The sequence below is a fragment of the Syngnathoides biaculeatus genome, chromosome 18 (genome assembly GCF_019802595.1).
Source record: "Syngnathoides biaculeatus isolate LvHL_M chromosome 18, ASM1980259v1, whole genome shotgun sequence".
Taxonomy (NCBI): domain Eukaryota; kingdom Metazoa; phylum Chordata; class Actinopteri; order Syngnathiformes; family Syngnathidae; genus Syngnathoides; species Syngnathoides biaculeatus.
The window spans coordinates 1265744-1284153 of NC_084657.1; the positions used below are offsets into that span (position 1 = coordinate 1265744).

Sequence of the window (18410 nt, forward strand, 5' to 3'; positions counted from 1 at the left end):
TTACTGAATAGTTCACTTAATTCATTTGTCTTGAGATAAGATGGCATATTTTAATGATAAATATGAGTTTGTGCTATCCAGTGATAGGGGGCAAAAAAAATCTGGGCTTGGCCCTTGGGGAACTTTTTTTTTTTTTTTTTTTTTTGGGTCAGGACTTAGAAATTTTACTTTCAATTTTTGTCTGAATTTTGTTCACAGATATCGCCAGAATGCAACACAGCCAACCATTTCTTTCAAAAAGTTCCCGGCGGGGGGGCGTGCCCCCGGAATCCCCTCGTGCTCGCATTTGTATTTTCAGGAATTTTCACGAAAGTCCACTTTCATCTCTACAGAATGTTTAAAATATGTCTACAGTATGCTACTTATACATTGCATACTTGAGACAAAAATTACAACAGGACAAGTGTCTGGTTAAGAGGCTCCACAGCTCAGTGGTGAGAGCATTGGTTTGGGAAAACAGAGGTTGTGAGTTTGTATCTCACTGGGGTCTACATTCCCCCTGAGGGGTTGCCTCGGCGTAAAAACTGTGCTAAACAAATATGAGCGATGACGCACTGTGGCGACCACTAATGGGGCAAGCCGAAATAAACTTACTTACAAGTGTCTAGTTAAACAATAAAGCAATAACGTTTTAGTACAGTTTGGAGTTAACTTTCTTCATTTGGAGAATCTTCTGATGGAGGGGCTGGCGTTGTACGGTACATAGCTGAATTTTTTTTTTTTTACCTTTGAAATACATTTTTTTGTGTATGTGGGTCCCAAAATGTTTAAAATGTCAACAGTATACTTATTTTTCCATCCATCCATTTTCTTCTGTGCTTATCCTCACAAGGGTCCCGGGGAGTGCTGGAGCCTATCCCAGCTGTCAAGGGGCGGGGTACACCCTGAACTGGTTGCCAGCCAATCGGAGGGCACATCGAGACAAACAGCCGCACTCACAGTCACACCTAGGGGCAATTTAGAGTGTCCAATTAATGTTGCACGTTTTTGGGATGTGGGAGGAAATCAGAGTGCCCGGAAGAAACCCACGCAGGCACGGGGAGAGCATGCAAACTCCACAGAGGTGGGTCCGGGATTGGACCCGGCAACTCAGAACTGTGACCCAACGCTTTACCAGCTGAGCCACCGTGCCGCTATACGTATTTATACTTGGGATATTTGAGGCAAACATTTTCAACAGTACACCTGTCTAGTTAAATCTTCATTTATTAAAACCATGTGCTACACAACATTTTTATTGCAGTACATATGTAATTAACATTCTTCATTCAGAGAATCTTCTACTGGAGCTGTTTATAAGGTTTACACAATCTAGGACATTTAAAGTACGATATTCAAGGAAGGAAGATGCATTTTTGCTTGTAGGGGATGTGTACAGTTACAATCTTCTGGCCGTTCTGGCCACAACTCCATGAATCCTCCTTTTTATTTCCCGAGGGAAGTCTGGAACGTAACAAACGGCAAACGCGAAAAACAAAGCAACTGTAATCAACCGTGACGAACAAAGCAAGTGTGAGTCGATAACAAAGCGATCGTGACAAAAAAGCAAACGCGAGTCTTTGTGATGTCACCAATGCGCCCCTGTGACATCCCCTCTGTCTCACCGTTGTGACACCCTCTCCATCCCATGCACTGTGCCTCTCTTCGTTGCGTCACATTAAGCGCGTATAGCATCAAGCATTAAAACCCAAGCATTAAAAAATAAAACGAGAGCAAATATGACAACTTGAAGTACAATTAATCCAATTTTGTAAATCCAACAGTGCTGACAGTGTAATTGAGGTTTTTATCTTTGAGAAAAACATTGTTGTCTTTGTTTTTCCTTCTGCTTCAAAATCCCCCCGCACAAGGTGATAACCCCGTCATCACAATTGCTGAACTCGACAGCTCATACCATATTGTCGTCGATCTCTTGTGCAAATTCCTCCTCCACATAACGACGAGCAGCATCGTCGTCGCTGGTAGAAACCTCAAGATACAGAGGCACGCTTCAAAGCTCCTAACACCTTTTGAAATTTTTCAAACCAACCTTTGCTTGCCGAAAAGCCATTGTCCTCGAGGGTGTGGATCCCACCCTGCAGCTTCCAGAGGGACATGGTCGAATGCCTTTTCGAAGTTGTTGGACCAGTTACCATTGTTAGGCGAACTCCCATGCACCCACGAGGATCCTGCAGTGTGTGTAGAGCTGGTCCACTGTTCCACAGCCAGGACGAAAACCACATTACTCCTCCTGAATCCGAGACTCAACTTCCCGACGGACCGTCATTTCCAGTACCCCTGTTTAGACCTTACCAGGGAGGCTGAGGAGTGTGATCCCCCTATAGTTGGAACACACCCTCCGGTCACCCTTCATGAAAAAGGGGACCACCACCCCAGTCTGCCAATCCAGAGGCACTGTCCCCGATGTCCACGCGACGTTGCAAAGATATGTCAACCAGGACAGCTCCTCAGAATCCAGAGCTTTTAGGAACTCATAGCGAATCTCATCCACTCCCGGGGCCTTGCCACAGAGGAACTTTTTAATCATCTTGGTGACTTCAACCCCGGAGACAGGAGAGTCCACCTCAGAAAACCCAGACTCTGCTTCCTCATGTTGTGTTGGTGCAATTGAAGAGGTCTTCGAAGTATTCTCCTCACCAGCTCGCAACGTCCCGAGTTACAGTCAGCAGCGCCCTGTGTCAACCAGGACAGCCCCACAACACCCAGAGCTTTTAGGAACTATGGGCAGATCTCATCCACCCCCGTGGCCTCAGCGACCACCGAAGCTGCATTCCGCTTGGCCAGCCAATACCCATCAGCTGCCTCGGGAGTCCCACAGGCCAGAAATGCCCGATAGGACTCCTTCTTCAGCTCGACAGCATCCTTTACTGTTGGTGTCCACCAACGTGTTCGTGGGTTGGCGCCACAACAGGCACCGACCACCTTACAGCCACAGCTCCGGTCGGCCGCCTCAGCAATGGAGGCGCGGAACATCATCTACTCTGGGTCAATGTCGCCCGCCTCCTCTGTGACGTGAGCAAGATCTTTCGGAGGTGGGAGTTGAAATTCCTTCTGACAGGGGAATCTGCCTGCCATTCCCAGCAGACCCTCACAATACGTTTGGCCCTGCCACGTCGGACTGGCATCTTCCCCCACCATTGGAGCCAACTCCCCACCAGGTGGTGATCAGTTGTCAGCGCCGCCCCTCTCTTCACCCGAGTGTCCAAGACATGCATTGGCAAGTCCGATGACACGACCACTAAGTCGATCATCGAACTGCGACCTTGGGTGTCCTGGTGCCAGGTGGACATGTGGACACCCTTATGCCTGAGCATGGTGTTCGTTACTGACAATTCACGATGAGCACAGAAGTCCAGTAACAGAACACCACTCGGGTTCTGATCATGGCGGCGCGTTCTTCCCAATCATGTCCTTCCAGGTCTCACTGTCATTGCCCAGGTGGGCATTGAAGTCCCCCAGCAGAATGATGGAGTCCCAAGAGGGGGTGCTTTCCAGCACACCCCCGAAGGACTCCAAAAAGGGTTGGTACTCTGAACTCTGAACACTCAGGACCCGTCCGGGGGGCAATAAGTATACCCAAACCTGCTCAGCGTCTCTCCCCATGGGCAACTCCAGAGTTGAACAGAGTCTATACCCTCTCAAGAGGAGTGGCGCCAGACCCCAAGCGGTCCATAGAGGCGGGTCCATCTATATGTAGTTGGAACGTCTCGACCTCACGCACCAACTCGGGCTCCTTCCCTGCCAAAGAGGTGACATTCCATGTCCCTAGAGCTATTTTCTGTGGCCGGGGATCGGATCGCCAAGGTCCCCGCCTTTGGCCGCCGCCCAGCTCACATTGCACCCGACCCCTATGGCCCCTCTCACAGGTGGTGAGCCCATGGGAAAGAGGGACCCATGTTACCCTTTTGGGCTGTGCCTGGCCGAGCGCCATGGGTGCAGCCCCAGCCACCAGGCCCTCGCCTTCAAGCCCCACTTCCAGGCCTGGCTCCAGAGGGGGGGGGGCCCTGTTGACTCGCGTCCGTGCAAGGGAACCCAAGATCCAAATTTTGTAGTCATCATAGGGGTTTTGAAGCATCGTACTTTGTCTGGTCCCTCACCTAGGACTTGTTTGCCATGGGTGACCCTACCAGGGGCATGAAGCCCCAGACAACTTAGCTCCTAGGATCATCGGGACACACAAACCCCTCAACCATGATGAAGTGACGGCTCGAGGAGGGGCATGTTTTTTTATCATATACAAAAAGTGGTTTGGATTTACTTCCGACAGTATGATGAAAATGAGGCCGTCACCCTGGTAACATTCAGACTTTGTATGTGTTGTTGAAGTCTCTTGCGATTGCCGTCTTCAACTGTGCAAGAGAAAGAGAATCAACAAGCATATCGTGCTAATGAATATTGCATTTGGAGGCCTTTTATGTCTGCTTGTCTTTATTCAGCATTTGATTGTGCACTTAGACTCTGAGAGTAGCATGCATAATTCCTGTCTCTGGTGGGTAAAAAAAAAAAAAAAAAAAAAAGAAGTTACAAGGAGCACTCAGCAACTTTGTGTAACTATCACATCAGCTCCCTATTGTGTATGCACTATTTGTAATTATTAGACATATCTCTCTTTGTTCATTTTCTTCAACAATCATTTTAAATGAGTATTTTTTTTCATGTCTATATTAGCTTCTCGAATAATTGTGATTATTTTGAACAAACCCATCATAACAAAACTTGATTTCTTGCAAAATTACCCCAAGTAGTTTTAATGATTAAAAGCATGTCATAATACTGTCATTGAATTATCACCCCCCCCCCTCAAAAAAAAAAAAAAAAACAAGTTTCACTGGAGTACCTCTGAAATCAACTTTCATCCATTAAAATTTTTCCATGAGTAGTTTTTGCCCATCTCATTTAGTCATTTAAGGATGCTTATATTTCATCTCAGTGTTGCCATTTGGTGATATTCTGCCACCCACCCTCAAAGAGCTTCAATTGAAGGAGGCTCCTTAAGGGATGATGAGTTTTTCTCCCTTTGTTGCAGCGTCAAATGGGGTTTTACATGAGTAATATTACTGTTAAAGGCACTTTTTATTTTTTATTTTTATACTTTGGTATGAAATATTCAGAAACGCCACATATTTGCAGAGGTAAGTTGGACGATTTCAGAAAGGAGTCAACCATCTCTCCCACCCTTGAGTCAAGCCCAAAACATCACTTTGCCATCTCCTAGCTAGCTGACATTGCAGCATCGGTGGGATATAGTGGGCCAACAGCAAACCATTCAGAACTGTATCGATCTGAACCATTAAAAGTAGAAGCGTTCATCAATGACTAAAACTTTCTCATTGTGAGATTGGTTGGCGGTGTCCGAAATACAGCTTTAGGTAACAGCATAAGTGTAGTGTATATTAGTTTGGATAAATATTTAATCAATTTAGGAGACAAGAATGAGCTGGAAACGCCACCCACCTTCCTTGCCGTTTAGTGTAATTTTAAGTTTCACTATTCAAAATTTATCTCGTAAAAGGAGCACCACATCGGTTTTTAGATGTGTAGAATGTGAGAACAAAGTGATGAAAATCATTTTGTAATCTTAAGGTTGCTTCAAGAATTAGATGAGCTCTCAATAGTTATCAGAGATCTTTTGTCAAACCCAAACACAAATGATACATGTTGTGTATTTTAATGGAAACTTTTATGAGCTCTGATAAGGGAATCTACAGGGGAACAATGCAGGAAAAAGCAAAACAAAGGACAGATGAACATTGGCAAAGGAGACAGATTTGTGATGTGTGGGTGGAAATGAGCATGGCATGACAATGCATAAACTGGAGCTGGGGGTTCCTGTTCTCCTTAACTTAAACACAAATATGCACTAACCTGGACTTTATTAGAAAAAGGATGGATGGATGGATGGATGGATGGATATATAAACTAACTACTGTCCATCCTTGGTTATCACAGTGTACACAACTGAGTTTGTTTTGTCTGTGCAAATTTTCAGGCAAGAAGTGCTGAGATCCCCGAGCTGCGGACTGAGCCCCTAATGCGCTCATGCAGCAGCAGCACAGCAAGCATGAAGGTCAAGAATGTTAAAAAGTTAGTAGACACTCCCCGACAAAGACGCTGCACCCTGCTCTCTGCTCTCTGCTCTCTGCTCTCTGCTCTCTGCCTCTCTCCTTACCATCTGCATCTACAGTATTCTACATGCAATTCAACATCTCTGTTCTTCTGCTGGGACAGGGGTCACCAACCTTTTTGAGGCTGAGGGCTTCTTCGTGAACATCAATCCTATGAAGGGCTACATAACCTGTTTGCGGCAAACTTCAGAGCAGAGATTGTTCATCAAAATGATGATAATTCTGCTTTTCCTTTCGGCCTGTCATGTTAGAGGTCGTCACAGCGTATCAGCTTAGATGAACGCATTTGTTTGGCAGTTTTTACGTCGGATGCCCTCTGCATTTAGCCAGGGAGAGAAGCTTAGAGCACCTGGTATTACCAGGCAGTCTGCCATCCATGTACTAACCAGGGCCAAACCCGCTTAGCTTCCGAGATCTGACAAAATCGGGCTTTCTCGGGGTAGGTAGCATGGCCGTAAGCCCATAATGATGATGATAATAATGAGAATTAGTGAGCTGCGCTATTTTAGAACATGCCTCATGGGCGCCTGAAATGGTCCTGGCGGGCAACCAGGTTGGTGACCCCCGTGCTCGAGTTTTTCTTTTTCTGGATTCTATTTCAATCTGGAACCTTTTATTACTTTCACTATGTGTAATAAACTCTCTACCTATTTTACTGTGTTACGATGAACCAGTGACTGACCACAATCTGTCTGTGTTTTACATTAGACTTTGCTTTACCAAGGGCCACTTTCCCAAACTGGCAGAATGTGCTCATTTCCACTATGAAAACGTAGACTTTGGCACAATCCAGGTAATCCATGCTTTCGATCAATTTTCCCATGACCTTATGAACAACGTATCATATGCTTTATTTTATTCCACTTTTCTCAAAGGTGGCCAATGTGTGCTTTTACATAAAGTATTGCGCACACATGATTACTTTCCACACATTTTCCATGATCAGGGTCATCGTTGGACAGGTACCAGCATCATACTGTAAAATGTTAACCTACTCCACTTCCAAAATGACATTCAATTGTCTCTTAATCAGTGACTCTCACAGCTCTCAATTTGTAGAAACTATAATTTTCCACACTTCTTATCTTAACTAAGAATGTGGGTGCTTTGGCTGTGCTGGAACATATCCCAGAAAACAAGAGGTAGGTACACCTTGAACTGGTCACCAGCCAATCGCAGGGGAGACTAAAAAAAAAAAACATTCACACCTACTGGCAATTTAGTAACAGCAATCAACATACCATGCATGTTTTGGGGTTATGGGAGGAAACCGGAATACCCGGAGAAAAACAATGCAAAGAGAGAGAAATATGCAATTGCTGGTTCTTTTTATTGTTATAAAAACAATGGACGTAATGCTGCCACACACGATCCCCCCCCCCCCCCCCCCCCGGTCCGTGGTAAAAATTGTCAACCGTTGACTGATCTGCAGTGATAAACAGGTTGGGGGACCACTGCATTAAGGCACAAAATAAATCTGTGAAAAAGTAATTCCACACCCACAAAGTCACTGTGGCTAACCACAAATTTGGTAAAGGTGAGTTCAGTTTCACAAGCCGCAACTAAACCTGATTACCACCATAAACGTTGAATCAAGAAATCAGTTATATAGAATTTGTCAGAGAACAGGAATTAGCCTACAAAATCTCAAGAACCGATGCATCGTGCCATGATCCAAAGAAATTCAATCAGAAATGGGGAAAAATAGTGATTGAAATCCATCACTCTGGAAAACGTTACAAATCACTGTCCGAGCGATTATCCAGTAACGGAGAAAATTGAGAACAGCGGCAAACCCTCCCAAGAGTGGATGACCAACTAAAATGACTCCAAGAGTGCGACGATGACTCATTCAGGAGGTCACGAGAGAACCTTGAACATCATCCAGAGACCTGCAGGCCTCGCTGGTCTCAGTTAAGGCCAGTGTTTGTGACTCGACCATAAGACACTGACCAAAAACGCCATCTATGGGAGATCGTCTCACACATGCCCAAGACTCAAGATTGGAGAAACACTCTGTGGAACTGGCAGTTTTTGGAAGGTACGCGGCCTGTTACTTTTGAGGTAAAAATGACGCAGCAATTGATAAAAAGAACACTATGCCAGCAGTGAAGCATGGTGGTGGCAGTGCAATGGTCTGGGGCTGGTTTGTTGTCTCAGGACCAGGACAACTTGGTGTGTGATTCATGGAGCAATAAATTCTGCTGTGTACCACAAAATCCTCAAGGGAAATGTCCAGCCATCAGTTCACGCTCTCAAACTCAAGCGCCCTTGGGTCATGCAGCAAGACGATATGAAAGACTCCTTGGGAATGACGGCGCAAGTTAGGGAAGCTCCTTTTATACCCAACCATGGGACCCACCTGCTCACCTGTGGGCTGTTCCAAACAGATGTCTGAACTTTCTCAGCTTTTTTGGGGGGAATGTGTTGCAACCATAAAATTACAAGTTATTTCCTCAAAACACTATCAATTTGACCCTGAAATATTTTGTGTTTGTCGTGTATTCAATTAAATATAGGTTGAAGATGATTTGTAAATCATTGTATTCTGTTTTTATTCGTTTAACACTGTTTATGGTCACAATTCTAAAAATAAACCATAGTTTGAAGAGGAAATGGATTGTTTTGGCTTAAGATTTTTTTCATTTTTTTAGGATTACGTTTCATATACAATAGACAACAGAGTAAAGGATCATGTGGAAAAGAAGCCATGAACAAATCGTTTGTTCAACTATTAGATTTGTTTCAAAAGGGATATTGGTCTTTTTTTTTTTCTACAATATATCAACATTAACAACAGACAAATTGTAATTTTGGTATTGTAACAAGAAACATGAAGTCGAAATTTAAATTAAATTAAATCATATTGCCACTAAAATTTTACAGAAACGCGAGTTCTTTTTACCTTTTTTTTTTTTTTGTGGTGGTGTTTTTTATTATTTTTTTTTATTTTTAAGTTTTTAACAGCCCTTCCACATTCCGGTTATCGGACTCAGACACAAAAAGACTCATCAAGGTCGCAACACCAGGTCAGGCACCAGAGGTGATTGTGATATTCACTGTAAATGGACTACCTATCGAAATATCTTTTTATCTGCTCAATATGAAACAACTTCCCTCTCCCAATAAGGGAAAGTTCCGTTATCAACACATTTAAAAGTAAATCCGCCATAATTATTTGTAATTTTTTTTTTTTTTTTGTACTCAGCCTGTTGTGTTGTTCTTTTAGCTTACTTTTGTATTTGATCTGCTTTTGCCCACAATGGCTATGGATGGAAATGAGCCCTGTCCTTGAACTTAAGGTGCATTGTCCCATCCAAAGTTGAACTAAAAACAAATGACTTGCTTTTTTAGACCCCATATAATTGTGTACAGGCTTGCTTTGGCCCCCAGACCTTGAGTTTGACATCTATGATTGAGTGCATCTATCTGACTGGTTCAACGCACGGATTTGACAGAGGCTGAGGTTTCACACATTTACAAAGGATTTTGCCACAACTTCTTGAAAACAAACTAATTCAATGGTTTGTTCAACAGGAGCACTGGTTGCCCATCCTTCGGTCTTGCCACCTCCTAGGTGAAGCCAATAGCCCGAGTAAAACCCAAAGCCAGTAGAGGTCAGCAGTCAGCCAACTTCATGTACTGTACTCTCATTTCTGTCTGAGTGGACAATACATGAGTTAATTTGGTTTGCTTTGTTCCTGATTGGCAGCACTCTTATGGTTCCCAGTTTGTCTGTAGCGTCGTAGTTTGGCTGTGAGCCCAAATTGTGTCATGCGTAGTGCTTCTCATATTGCTTTCAGGAAGTGCTGCCTTTATGTTTGCTATTTTACCTTTGTTTTTTTTTTTCTTGTATAATGCATTAGTCGCTGGTGTTTTCAGTACCATGCCCATTAGAATTTGTTGTTTCTCCTTTTTTTTTTTTTTTTTTTTTGTTATATTTTGCCTGACACATCAGCAAACAAATTCTCATCTGTGTTCCAAGTGTGTTTTTTTTTTTTTTTGTAATATTTTATGGGAAGTAGACAGCACTTACAGTTAGAGCACTTTGACACCATCCCAGTGCCCTAAGTGCTTTACCCAGCCTCACATTCACCCATTCACACAGACGTTCATCATCAGTTGCATCTACCTTTTGGCTTTGTGGTGGTGTATTTCCACTGATTGTTTTTGGCCTTCATTTTTTCTCTCCTCTTACCTTCCATCCATCTTTCTATCGTTCTTTTGACCTTTTCCTCCATCACTTAAATGTGTCCGCCCCGACTGGCTGAGCTCCATGATGCAATATGCTCTAACTGCTCACTCATTTCCCTCACAGAAAAAAAAATATGTAAGATGCACAGAAATTAATTCCCCTCCCCAGTGTGATCCAGTCCATTAACTGCGCAGTGATGCACAGAGGCTTGCTCACGCATCGAGCCTTGGAAATTCCAAACATGAGTCTAACCCAAAGTTAAAAAAGAATCTGATTGGTTGTTGAATCTGTTAGTCTAGACAACACACATCCAGGACTTTAGTCTGCAAAGAAAATGTTAGTCCTCTGTCACATGTTTTCTCAGAAGAGATCTGTATATTTCTTGCTGCGGATGACGTATCCCCATTTCAGGAAGCAAAAAGTAGTTGTGAATTCACTCATTCTCACCACCTTTCCTCGCTGCACGTACAGTACTGTTCAAAATAATAGCAGTCCAATGTGACTAACCAAATCAATATACATTTTCAGTATATTTTATATTGCTACATGTCAAACAAGTTACCAGTTAGGTGCAATAGATTCTCAGAAAACCAACAAGACCCGCTCGCTCACGGCCCGCCGCCTGAGCTCGCTGGTTAAACCCGGCGTCATTCCCGTCCGAAGAACCATCCGAATATTCAACAGTATTTACAGCCGCAGGTTCAAATCTGTGTGGACGTATTCCTCCGTCTTCCCAATCAACCGATACTGCTATTTGTTCATCAGATGAGGATAAATCCGAGAAATCAGCGCTGGCCACAATTGTGTCCCAATGTAAGCGAGCCTTTGTTGAGGCACGTTGCACGTCACAGATGGAAAATGGTGGCACCCATAAAAAAAATTGTAATTGCCGATTAAAAAAAAAAACACCATTTGTGAGAGAGGATTGACATCACATTTTCAAGATACAGTACTTCTGCCATTTGCTATTGGATACATTGTTAATCCAAGCCACCGGAATTCCCCTTGAAGTTATTTACTAATGAACGAGGAAGCGCAGTTACACCGAATGGCCACTTCATGGAATAAGGGCACTTGGTTTTTATATTGTGTATCCATACAGCCCAGCCCTGTGATGATGGTATGGGTGGGTTTTTACCCCCATCCACAGACTCGGGAACATTTTGATGAAAAGGAGATTTAAACCATATCTCAACAATTCAGTACTGTCATGATGTCGGTCTTTGCATGTTGTCAGTACTTCAAGTATATTTCATGTTAAAAAACAAAACAAAAACAAATGACCAAGTATGTGTGAGCACATTCCTGCCACAATTGTAAATTCTGCTGATGAACCCCAAATAAAGTCCAGTTGTTCTGCTGTGGTACAAGCCATGGTCAGCAGAGTTTCAACAGCATCAGAGTGATATTTTTCAAATGTACAGTCATGAAAAGGCTTCAAAAGAGCCTACAAAGTGGAGAAAATATGGAACAGTAGTGACATTACCTCAAACTGGACATCCCATTCTTTTTTTTTTTTTACTCATGCGGTTGACAATGCCGCATTGCATCATGTGACCAACGCATTGGCCCGCGCAGCACCTTTGTGTAGCGGAAAAAGCTGCAGAGATCATTTCTCATAATTAGTTGGTTTTGGTCACATGCTGTGATCCTCCCGGCTCCACATACCTCGCTAGAAGCCTGGCTACATTTCCCCCCCCCAAAAAAAAAAAACTTGAAAACATTTCAAAGAACAAATATTAACAAAAACCCTCTGACTTTTGCTTGAAATGGGTGGGGGGGGGGGCTCAAAGCTTCCCAGAGAAATGCAATTTGAGGTTAGGGATGAGGATGTGCCCATTTATGCAACCACAGTTTCTGTTATTTTTTCATTCCCTCTTAAATATTTTTTTTCTCAAGTTATAGGTAACACTAATGATGGAAAAATATTCGAACTGGTTTATCTTGGTCTCAGTTTTATTTCACAACTTGGTATTTAAGCAGGAAATTTAACACTTTTATTTCCACTGTGTCTACCGTCAAGCCATCACTTGGAGAGTCAGTTTTTTTTTTTTAATTTGTCTTTTGTACTTTTCTTCAAACACCCATCCCTGCATTGCATGTTCAAGATATAATAGGCTTCCACAGTCACTGGTTTAATCTTCTTCAACAAGTATTCAAGTATGACACTTATTTTATCCTAGTTTTGTGTTCTTTATGAAAGATTAAGATAGAAAATATCCTTCATCAATCACAATGTTTTCTGTGACAGGATGGCGGATTTATGTCTGGTTGAATAAATATGCAGACATCGCATTGTTTATTCCATTGTCTTCGCTTTATTGTTATGAACTTAATCTTGTTAGCCATATTGTACGGACTAACCTGTCGAAAGAAGTGTGACTTAACTGACTGCATACCGAGTATTAGTAAGAAACCGAGCCGAATCAGTATTCCTCAAATGCTGGGACGTGGCTGAGTGGCAGTTGCATTAAAAATATCATATTTGTACAAAAAATGTTGATACTGTGTATGCAATTTAATGGTGAGACGTTAAATCTTTCGGCTCTTTAGGATGTCTTGTTGCCATGAGTCGAATCTTTTTGAGGAGCTTTCTTATTTCTTCAAAGACATGCAGGAGGATACTCATGTTTGAAGTATTAGACTTCTGAATATCGCCTTACAATTTAGGCTAATATGACACTGAATATTTTGCAAAAACCCACAGACCTGCAAAGATTGATTTCCTGCACTTTCCTTCATTTTTCATAGAGACCCTTTCCAAAAAATGAGAATATCATCGACAAGTTAATTTACATAATTCCATTAAAAAAAACTGGATTACGTATATTATTGCAGAATTGTTTCAACTCAAATCATAACTCAACTCAAAACATATTGGAGGGTTTTGTAGCCCTTTTAAGGGCACACCACAGCATCTCCATTGGATATGTCTTTTGGCTATATATATATATATATATTCTATTTTTATTTATGTATTTATTTATGGGCATTCAGAGGTTGACTTGCTGGTTGTACTGTATTTTGGATTGTGGTCCTGGTGCTGCATAATCGAGTGCTTGTATTTGAAGGCACGAACTAATGGCTGAACATTTCCCTTCAGGATTTTCTGGTACACAGCAGAATTTATTGTTCCATCAATCACTCCAAGTTGAGACAGCAAACTAGCCCCAGACCATCACGCTGCCACCACCATCCTCCACTGCTGGCATCATGTTGTTTTTATCAAATGGTGCTCCATTTTTATGCCAGATGTAATGGGCTGCACACCTTCCAAAAAGTTACATTTTTAATTCAGTCCACAGAATGTTTCTCCAAAAGTTTTAAGGATCAGCAATATGTTGTCTGGCATATGTGAAACGAGCCTTTGTATTCTTTGCTCACAGCAGAATTTTTCACGTAGGGAACTCTGCCTTGGACGCCATTTTTGCCCATTGTCTTTCTTATGATTATACATGGATAGATAGATTTTAAAGTTCTGCTACTGGTCTATAAATCACTAAATGGCATGGGTCCTCCCAAAACTGTTTTAAGTTTAATGTTATGTTGCGTCCTATATTTAAAGTACAGAATTAGCTTTTTGTGCACTATATTGTCTGTGCTTTCATCTTGGATCAGGCTGTGTCAAGGTGGAATTTTAATATTGCACACCATCTAATCCTGCACTTTCTACTTTGGCTTCAGATCAGACCTTTCTCACTGGAAAAAAAAAAAAAAATCAAGTCCAGTTTCACCACTTTCTCTTCGAGTATTCACCTACTCCAACAGTCATTGCATCTTAAAAAAACAGCATTTCTTTTTAAACTTTCGGCATTATTATTGAGAGTAAACATAACAGCATGTCTAGCTCGTCTTTGCTCTACGTTGCCCAGACTGTGGTGGTAACTAAAGCAGTGGTAGTGGATGGCAAAATAAGGACAGTGTCATTTCAAACCACGTTGATGGGCTGCGTAAGTACTGTAACATTTGTGATTGAGCGTACGCCTTTAAGAGCGGAGGGGGGCGGTGCAAGGTAAACTACGAAAAGTGTGTGTGTGTGTGTGTAAGCAGCAGGTCGTTGTTAGAGAAAGTTCCGTGTGCTGCCCAAAAGAAAACAATGGGTTCTCCTTTTCATTTTTTTACAGTATGTATGTATTCACTCATTGAATCACATTGCAAAATGCCACATGAAGAATAGCTGTATGTTATGCTTTCAGTTTGTGTTGGATTTTTTTTTTTTTTTTTTTTGCGTGGAACTCAGAATATCTGTGCGAAGAGACCACTTCAGCGGTGCGCAATTGCACACGCGTGAAGCTTAGAGGGAACATTGGCTGACGTCTTTTTTTTTTTTTTTGGCATGCCGTCACACGATCGACCAAAACTGCCTCAATCGTGATCGACGCATTGAGGACCCCTGCTATAGAGGGTATCCATAATGCTCTTATGGGCAGTTGTCAAGTCTGCAGTCAGCAGCATACTGAACCCAAATGAGACAATTTAACTAAACTGAAGCTATTTAATGACACCTGGAAAAAGCTGTGCATGTGTGACACTAAATTTAAAACATTTATGGCCTGCAAAACTTGGGCAGATTTCGTCACAGTATTTGAATTTTATGAATTCCAGATTTTTTTTTTGGGGGGGGGGGGGTTATGAGCTGGAAGCCCAAATTGTTAAAATTATTTTAAAAATAATTCAAATTGTTTAAATTGTGGGTCCTGAATCCATAACCTAGAATCCCAATTCCAATGAATTTGGGATGTTGTTAAACATTGATTAAAAACAGAATACAATGATATTCAAATCATGTTCATATTTAATTGTATACACTACAAAGACAAGATATTTAATTTTCAAAACGATAAACTTTATTGTTTTGTTGTAAATAATCCCTTGGAATTTTAAAACTGCAACATGTTCCAAAAAAGTTGGGGCAGGTGGCAAGAAAGACTAAAGTTGAGGAATGGATCAGTGGAGAGAGAGAGAGCGATGTATAGATTTGTAATATTATTGTTTTCAGGGGTAGATCTCGGTTGTGTATAGATTTGAATAAAAACAGGTGAAATGCACGGTAACTAAGGGCAAGTTGCAATCAGTTTCTCAATGACCTCAGTCAACATCATTGTTACTGTTCAGTCTTCATGCATAACGCGAACGGACTCCACTGATTTGACAGTTCTAGGATTTTCATGTAGTTCAAGAGCACTGAAGTGACGAATAATTGAATGTGAAAGATTATATTTCACAAAGTGGAGCAATTTGTCCCTCTGTGGTTGCCCTTCCTGGTCACATTTGTTTTTTGATTCACTGTTTATCTCCAAGCCATATCTGGCATCGCAGAACATTGTAGATTTAAGTGGGTCAACATTGGATTATCGTTTTGATATCCATAAGCAGATTTGTGGTCAAGAATAATTTCATTCTCCTGCAGCCACTCAAATCAAAGCGTCACATTTGTCAGCATTTTTTCAATCAACATTTGAGTTCTCCCTCTTATTATAAAAAGGACGAGCGCACTCTGGCGACACAGCACAGCACAGCACAGCACAGCATGTGACCAGTGCAGGTTCCAGGCAGCTTTCTTGTCTCGCGTCGTCATCTGTGGGTGTGGCCATTTTCGTGTATTTCCGCACACATCTCCACAATTAGGCTTTTTTGTAATTAGTTTCATATGTGGATGGCCCAAGAATCTCCAGTATTTTTTTTTTTTTTTTTAGGTCTGCAGCATGTGTGCATGGTCGGGACACTTTTTGATCTGTCCATTCTGACTGAAATAGATAACTTTTATTAATCTGGCGAAATAGATGGCCCACAGCTAAATGATTTTGTTTTTTTTTTTTCTTACATCAATGCAAGGGAGAGTCCAATTTGAATCGAAGGCCTCGGTAGACATTTGGTTTCAGAATTGCACACTCTGCAGTGTTCCTCAGCACTGTGCAAGTGGGATTTCGAGAGGGAGGACTGTCAATGTGGAAGGTAAGAAACTAGTTTTTCCACAAGTGCTCTTTTTCCTTTCACCCCCATTTACCTCCTGCCCCCTTTCCCATTGCATGTCCTTGTTCTCTCCGGATCTCTCCCTCCATCCTCGCTCTTTGTCAGGGGAACCTACCAACCAGGGAGGGAAAGATGAGGACAGAAGGGGGAGGGGTGAACTAGCGTGTCTGTCAGGGGTGAAGAGGAAGAAGGGCGAGAATAGCATTTGGGAGCAAGAACACGAGATTGTATCGTACGCAAGAAAGACAGCCTTTTTTCCCCCCTCCAGTTTCTGGTGTTGATTTAGTGTAACGTTCACATAATTTTCATGATGGCCGGACTTCACAGGAGGAAATCCCGGTCGCAAATGAAACAACAAGGATCAGGATTGGGGATCACAATGGCAGGATCGCTGCAAGGGCCAAATGGAGGAGATAAAAGCTGTCCAGTTCAAGAATAGACAATTTCCACATCACTTCTCTGCCGTTCAAAGCTGCAAGTACGATTACCACTACTACTACTTTGCTTCTCTGAATGCATCAGTGGGAGAGCTCACGCTGTCTGTGGAACAACCGCAAGAACTGGTATTTACCATCCTGCCCAGTGGAATTGTGCTCAAGACTGGTGAAACTAGACTCTGTTCGACGGGATGAGAGAAAAGGACTGGAGACAGGTGTTGGGCATGAAAGGAGGGGGAAAGTGTTGGTGTGAATCTCCACCGCATGGAGGGGAAGCAAAGTGTGGACGCTAAGACGTCAAAGGAGTGAAATCCAGACTTGACGTTGCTGTGAGTGCTCAAGTGTTCTGTTTTGATTTCCTCAACTTTTTATTATTACCGTTCGGAAATGTGGATTTGACCTGGCAACTTAAATCTCGTTGTATGGAAATTTCAATTACAAACATTGTTGTTCACCCTAATATTTCAAATCTGAACGAACACATTGGGGTTTTATTTATTTTTTTTTTTTTGGGGGGGGGATGGATTGTTTTTGCACAAGGTAGTTACTTAAATGTTACGATATCTTGTTGGAAGGTGTAATTTGCGTCTACCTTCTAGAGCAAAAGGGAGAATAACTAGTAACCACAGTGTAATATTTTGCTGCATTGGTCCAAAACTGTATCGCAACCTTTTTCTAAAGTTTGCCATCCTTTCCAGAATGCCTTTTTGTCGGAGTGGTTTCTGATTTTCTTGTGATTGTAATATGGACCAACTCCTGGCTCTACGCAGAATCACTTTCTGTCTTGTAAACGTGATTTCCATTGGAGATCAAATTGCTGTTTTGAGCAGTCATGTGTTTACGGCTGACTGCATCACTGGAAATGTCTGTCCGTGTATCTTTAGAATAACTTTTAATAGTCTCTGCTGGGTGCAGCTGTGAGTCAACCTGCTGGCGTTTTCCTTTCTCGCCTCTTTTAGTGCTCGTCACATTATACTTACTGAATTCTTCTCAGGTTCCGCTGATCTTGGAATGCCTCTCTTGCGATGTATTAACATGACTCCTTTATATGATATACATCTGGAAACCTTTCGGAAATGTTGTTGGATTATGTACACATTATTCAATTGAGTGAGTTTGCTAGACCCTTACTGCACTTACACTCAGGTATTAACGTTAAATAATTTGTTCATCATCAGTTGGTTTTACCAATTATTTTTGCAAATTAGCTGCACATTAGTTATCAATAGATCTTTAGTCACCAGTTTCAGAAGAGATTTTTCCAATTTCATGCTTCCATACAACAGTTTGAAGAAGATTCCCCCCCCCCATCATGACTCTACCTTAGTATTCAAAGTAAGGTCTATAAAGTTATGGTTGGACGGGTTTGGTTTGGAGGCACTTGACAGCTCTGACATCAACCTCATGAAATACTTTTGGTACAAATTAGAATACACATTATGAGCCCAGACATCTTGTCGAACACAAGAATGGAGATTGTTGAAGCTGCAAAAATGCAGCAGTGACTACATAACATAATCTAAGGAAGATTTGAAGACTCACAATTTACATTAGATGGCTGAGGTACTGTAACCAAGACCAATGGTCAAATCGCTGCAGTAGTCAAAATGTTCTTTATCTCTACGTTTTCCTTTGTGATCACTTCTTCGAGACGCCATGCCAAATGTTTTTGTTTTCAAA

At 42.1% G+C, this 18410-nt stretch overlaps 1 protein-coding gene across 12 annotated transcripts in view; it reads left to right on the forward strand.

Moving 5' to 3' along the window:
- The window catches only part of arhgap32b (Rho GTPase activating protein 32b), a 121435-nt gene that overhangs the window by 42515 nt on the left and 60510 nt on the right, over nt 1–18410 (forward strand). For all 12 annotated transcript variants that reach the window (XR_009792606.1, XR_009792610.1, XR_009792608.1 and 9 more), the window contains 2 exons: nt 5990–6084; nt 6834–6918. Coding sequence is in view for 3 of the 12 variants with exons in the window: in XM_061804437.1 (XP_061660421.1) it covers nt 5990–6084; nt 6834–6918 (180 nt within the window). In the remaining 9 variants the exon portion in view is untranslated. The remainder of the gene's footprint in view (nt 1–5989; nt 6085–6833; nt 6919–18410) is intronic.